We start from the raw sequence: 6,232 nt of genomic DNA, 5'->3' as shown, positions 1-6,232 counted from the left end.
GGGCTTCTACCGGGACCTCAGCAAGTCCATCACGGACCGCAAGGCCTGCAAAGGTACCTGGGGGGTTTCCACACGGGCAGAACAGGTGATACAGTCTCTTGGTCTCCTTGCTCTTCCCGCCCAACCCTTGCTCTGCTTGGAGCCTGGCTGCTCCCTCCAGCAGCTGCCCATCACCTCCAGCCTCCCTCACCCTGGTCACCTCTGCCACCCTGAGGGCACCAGACAGGGACATCACTTTGACCATGGCATTTCCCCCAGGGGTTGGGGAGGATGCCAGGCAGGGAGTGAGCAGGCTCCCCAGAGCCCCATCCATCCCGGGATGGTCCTGGTGTGGCCGTAGTCAGGGTCTCCACAGCTGGTGTTCTGAGAGACGCTGGGCAGGTGCTGGAGAAGGCGCATGGCTACCCGTGCTGGAAACCCCCGTCTGTCACTGGCGCTGGCCAGGCCGTAGGCACCTTCAGGTTGTGTCACAAAATGACCCACGGTGGCATCCCTGCCTTGGAGAGCTGGGAATGCTGACGGAGGTTTCCATCTCTGTTGGACTGAGCTGCAAGACCCCATGGCATGCTGTGGGGTTCCCTGATCAGCCCCCTCGGTGGAGCCTTTTTCCTCTGTGAAGCCTCAAAACTATGGCTTCACCAGAGAAGAATGGCAGGGCTCAGGTGGGTCTGGGATGTAATAGGAAAAATCTGTTGTCCATGCTGCGTGAGCCACCCCTGCCTCTCCCCATCCTTGTTCCCGTGGGAGTGGTCGAGAGGATGGAGCAAAGGGAGAAACTTCCCAGGTCGCCGGCAGCAGCGGGAGCACAGCTGAGCAGGTGCTGGCAGGGGGAGCCCTGCCCGCAGCCAGCTCGTTAGCAAATGGCAAGCTAATCATTTTTAATAACCTGAGCAGCTGACTTGGCAGGTCCCACCTGGGCAGCCTGTGTCCCCGGGGGACCACACGCTACTTCCCAGCCCCATGACCTTGGCCAAGCCATGTCACGGCTCTGGGCAGAGCAGCCCCTTGGCAGCATCAAGGGTTTCCTGTTGGCAGGGCTCATGCCAGGTGCTGACATCCTTGGGGTGACGCTGGGAGGCACTAGGAGAGAGGAAGAGGAGCAGGCAGGACAAGGCATGCACCCCAAAGGAAAGTACAGCATTTCCTGTTGCATCCCGTTCCTGAGAGGGGTCCTGGCTCTGACTGAGGCCTGGGGAGGGATGACAGCAGCCCCCAGCTCCTGCTGCAGCACTGCTAGGCTGGCGAAGCTGCAGCAAAATTCCCTTTTCTGTGAGGATTTTCCTCACATGCTGGGGGCTTGCAGGCAGTCCCTGGCTCACCCTGACTGTCACTGGGGCTCATGGGGTGCTGGGGTGTCTGTGCCGCCTCCACCTCACCTGGCATCCCCTGTGGGCAGCATCCAACCTCCCCACTCCTTCCTGAATGAGGAGGTTCTGTTTCCCTTTGGTTTACCAGCTCCTACTTTTGCTACCAAAATCAGCTGATAAAATCCCAGGCAAAGTGAAGCCTTGCAGGTGTTTGCCGTTCTGTGGGATCCGGGGTCGCCAGTGCCACCTCCATGCTGGGCACTGACATCTCGGTTTATGCTCCAGCCAGGGAAGAGAGCACTTGCCAAACCCACGATGGGCTGGGTGCGGGGAGCAGGGAGGAGGGTAAGAGAACATGGCTCAGTTCCGTGTGTGGGTCGGAGCTGGGCAGGGGTCTGTGAGACTTGGGGTGCTGTGTGCTCTGGTCCCTCCGTTTTCAGGGCTGAAGATAGAGGAAGCAGAGGGGCTCGGGCTGCCTGCGCCTGCCTAAAGCAGGCAGCGGCCTGCGGGCTGTCAGGGCAAGTCCCGCTCTGCCATCCCCCCAGGGCAGTAGCCGTGGGGCATTAAGGTGAGGGAAAGTGTCTTGGGTTCAAGGTGGCTCCTCTGGAGGGGATGGGGTGGCAGAGCACCCCAGGGCACCCAGGAGCTGGTGGGATGTATGATGCTGATGCTGCTGATGCTGCTGTGCAGGAGAAATGCCAGCACGGTGCCTGGGCTGTGGAGGAGGGGGTGCTGCTGCAGTCCCCCCTCACAGACCAACCTCCTTCCCCTGCCCCTTCCCCTGCCCAGCCACGGGCAGGTCTCTGCCAGCCGGCGCTGGGGGTGCCGCTGCCGGAGGGCTGGCAGGGTTTGTCCATGGTTTGGAAACGCTGCGAAGGTTCAGGCCAGCCAGATGAACATGTGCACGAGGGCCACCCCCCGCTACAGTGCACATGCTGAGGAGGATCTGGCAGTAAAGGCAGTACCCTGGGTCTGGGGAGCCAGTTCCTGGCTCTGCCTCAGGGAACCGAGTTAATAACAAAATCCCTGGTGCTTCTGCTTCTTTGGCTACCCCTTCTTCAGTAGGGTGTTTCCACCCCTTTCTTGTACTTATCCAGTGGTGGATCTGTTGGGATTAGGAGGTCCTTGGAGCAGGACCAGCACCTGGGAACCTCCCTACCTGGTGCTGTGAATGGAAGCTGATGCTGCCAGAGAGATATATAAGTACATGGAGAGGTGGCAAGACAGTCTGGGCATGTTTTTTCCAAAGATGCATCCTGTACCTACAGCTCAGATACCTACGCTCTTGCAAGAAAAAAGGAAGAAAAGGAAAAGCAAGGCTTGTGACAGCGGATCTTAAAAGCAGGAGTGGAACGAGCTGCTGTGAACTGACATCTACAGCTTTGGACAAAGATCTTTGCACTCGGCATAGCACTGGTCCAGGGCAGAAGCTGAGCATCCCCACAGGCAGATTTTGCAGGTGCTAGGAACAAAGCTGGGTTCATATTCAGGAGGTGAAATACTTGCCCAGATGCCAGGAACTATTATATTTTATTTAAACAAACCCCAAAGCATGTTACTAAATAACTATCCGACCATGGTCCATCTCTGCTGGGATGCAACAACTTTGAAATAAGCACAAAAATACCAGCTGCAGATTGCACAAGTCTGCATCTCCTGACAGCAAGTGAGTGGAGCCCTCAGCCTCCGGCCGGCAAGCGGGCAGGCGAGCTCTTCCCTCCGGCCGCCAGCACGGCAGCAGCCAGCGTCACCACTGGACACTGCGAGATGGAAAAGGCAGAACAACCTACAGGATTAATTCAATGGTGGTAATTGAAAAGTCAAATAAAGAATGGCTGTGCATTAATCCCTGTAATTTAAACAAAGCTGTAAACCATGAGCTTTCTCCAATGAAAACTGGTGAAGCAGTAGCAGCTAAGCCTTAAGACACAAAAATGCCCTCAATATTAGGTGCAAGACATGCTTTCTGGCAAGCACAGCTCGATGAGTTAAGCTCCAAGCTAGTGACTTAATCCGCCATTCAAGCACTGTGGGCTAGATCCCGGCAACTAGCAGGGCTGGGAGCAGCAGGGCTTGGGGTGTGGGCAGCGGGCATGGAGCTGGGCTATGCCCCCGGTGCTGGGATGGGGTCCAACCCCCAGCCTGCCCCACGCTGCGGTCGCGTCAGGACGAGGAGGATGGAGGTGCTCCAGCTGGAGCGCTGCGATGCAGTCACCCCTGGGACTGGTCGGGGGAAGCACTGCGTGCTGCCGGGGATGCTCTTCCCATTGAAGCAGGAAGGAGCAATGGATTTTTGGGGGGCTGCAGGAAATCCCACCATGGTGGGGCAAGACACCAGAGGGTGGTCTGGCAGAGACCAAGCTCATCTCCCAAGGACACCTATCTGTTGCGAACGTAAGATGAGCAAAACTACCTTAATTGCTGATCCAGGTAAAACATCAAGAGTTATTGGAGCCTTTCTTCCTCTGCATGAAGAGAGATCTGCTTAGATGAGTTGGATCCTGATTGTGCTGAGATTTATGTCCATCCTTAGACTTTACACCAGGAATACACCACTGGGGCCCAAGAGATTATCCACAATGTGTGAAACTAAGCGCTTGTATAAATCTTTGCTGGAAGCATGCCTTTAGCCATAATTTTTTTAGGGCACGGGCTGTCTGTTGCTGTGCATGCAGAGCAGGAGTGACGGCTGCAGGGACCTCCGAGCTCTCCCTGCACGGCTGCATCTCTCGAAGACCGGGTGTTTGGCAGGGCTTGAGCCCAGCTGTGCCGGGGTGGGTTGGGCTTGGCTGGCTGGAGATGGGTGCTGTGGCCATAGGAGCACTTTGAGCATCAGCAGAGGGGTGAGAGCCCCTCATTCAGGGCAGGACCAGCCTGGTGCTGGTGGCACTGGGCTGCTCTTTCCAGCATGGGTGGTGATGAGGATGGGTGGCGCTTTATGCCCAGCCCCACTAACAGAAACCCAAGCCTTTGCTAGCAGAGAAGAGACAAAGCGGTGGATGGTTTCCAAGAGGTGTACCTGCCAGCCTGTCAAAGGCAGCTGCTTCCTCCGAGTGCCGCAGGATCCAGCTGAGCCTGGGCAGCAGAGCCCAGTGGAGTAGGAACAGGAAGACCATCAAGATGCATCTGAAGCAGCTGAAATGTCCTGGGCCACAGTTCAAGACAGGGGCTAAGCCCGATATTCTCCTCCAGGCGAGGCAGCGGTGCTGTTCCCGTGGGTCATCCGCGGCTGGCCAAGCACTGACCCATTGCTGCTAGCTTTGCTCCTCACAGTCCAGGACTCAACCATCCCATGACCTCAGGGCCTTTGGGGGTCTCTGCTGACCTGATGGCGGGTGTTTGCGGGAGATCTGGGAAAGCCTAGTTCACCGGGGAGAGCCGCCCACCCTGGCAGGAGACAAGCCTGTTGTGGCTGAAGAAAGACCCGTGTTTCCGACAGCCCTACGTCATGCCAAGACTCCCTCACTCGCTGCCATTTGTTATCACAGCTGAGCCCCCAAAATATCCTTGTCAGAAAGACGTCCGTTTCCAGCCCCAGCCAAGATCTGATAAGGATGAAGCATCTGGTCCCCATTAGAGGCTGCTCGCTCTGGTTTCTGACCGTGTGGGAGGGGGCCAAGGAGCTGCGCTGTGGTGCTCCAACCAGGCCCATCTGGTGAAAATTAGGGAAATGATAACATCGGGGGGCTGCGGGGGCGGGGGTGGGTGTGTGTGTGTGTTTTTGTTTTGCTTTGGAATCACGTTCAACTCTTACACTGATGGAGGCCGAGATAACCTCCTCCAGCTCATAGCCAGTCTGGCCCTGGGCAGGCAGAGGGGAAGGTCCTCTCCCGAGTGAGCATCTCCTTCCTGCACCCGTCCTCAAAGGCAACTCCTGGTGGGTCTGTCATCCAGTGTTGTGTGACGGAAAGCCGCTTCGGGCCTGTCCTGAGGATGGAGACCCAACTTTCACCCACCTCAGGTGTGGCTTTTCCCCTGGGGAAGCTGTGGTGGGAAGCCATGGGACATCCTTTGACTGGGGTCTCCAGGAGGCAGGATGGGTGTTGAAGCATCCGCTTCAGACCATCCTAAAACCAAAACATGGCTGAAGTTCATGTTTTGTGCTCAGTGTTGGTTCAGCTTTGTGACAGGAAAGCGCAGAGGCAAGGGAGCAAGTGAGGGAACTGCCTTGTACAGCTGCAACAGGAGCATCGCCCCAGGGTTGAGGTAGGGCAAGAGCAGACCCAGGTGTGTATCTGTCCACTTTCTGTCCCTGCAGTGCCCTCAGTCCCACCCTGGACGTGAACAAGGGTTGGCATGGTCCCGTGTGAGCCCTGCTCCTTTTGCACAGGGCAAGGCTGGCAGCAGCCTGCGGAAGTCCCTGCTCCCGCCTGCGTGCCGGGCTGTCCCAGGGCGGCTGCCTGCTGAGCAGACAGGAGGAGACTGTTCTACTGGTGTCCAGACCTTAAACGCCGGGAGGAAGTTGCAGGTGCCTCTGTGAGCTGTGGGGTCTCCAGGGGCTCATCCTGAGCACCCCCTTAGTGGAGGCTGTACCCTGACTAAGCCCTTCATCCGCTCACCCTCCTGCCAGTGCTGCTCGCAGCACACGTGGGGCCGCTGTCTGGACCCATGGGTCGTGGCGATGTCGGCCTCTCCTGTAACCTTTTCTCTCTCTTCCACCCAGCCTGCGTGCCTCTGTGAGCTGTGGGGTCTCCAGGGGCTCATCCTGAGCACCCCCTTAGTGGAGGCTGTACCCTGACTAAGCCCTTCATCCGCTCACCCTCCTGCCAGTGCTGCTCGCAGCACACGTGGGGCCGCTGTCTGGACCCATGGGTCGTGGCGATGTCGGCCTCTCCTGTAACCTTTTCTCTCTCTTCCACCCAGCCTGCGACTGTCACCCTGTTGGGGCAGCTGGCAAGACCTGCAACCAGACGCCGGGGCAGTGC

At 57.8% G+C, this 6,232-nt stretch overlaps 1 protein-coding gene across 1 annotated transcript in view; it reads left to right on the top strand.

The window, feature by feature from the left end:
• The window catches only part of LOC104515719 (netrin-3-like), a gene marked incomplete at its 3' end in the record, with an annotated part of 14,953 nt that overhangs the window by 7,773 nt on the left and 948 nt on the right, over nucleotides 1-6,232 (top strand). Inside the window, 2 exon segments of the mRNA XM_010159806.1 lie at nucleotides 1-53; nucleotides 6,171-6,226. The exon segment at nucleotides 1-53 is cut by the window's left edge and continues 18 nt beyond it. Of these exon segments, the coding sequence (XP_010158108.1) occupies nucleotides 1-53; nucleotides 6,171-6,226 (109 nt within the window).

This window comes from Eurypyga helias, unplaced genomic scaffold, assembly GCF_000690775.1.
Source record: "Eurypyga helias isolate BGI_N326 unplaced genomic scaffold, ASM69077v1 scaffold29199, whole genome shotgun sequence".
Taxonomy (NCBI): Eukaryota; Metazoa; Chordata; class Aves; order Eurypygiformes; family Eurypygidae; genus Eurypyga; species Eurypyga helias.
The sequence above is the reverse complement of the archived record's forward strand: the minus strand, read 5'-3'. Positions and strand labels throughout refer to the sequence as shown.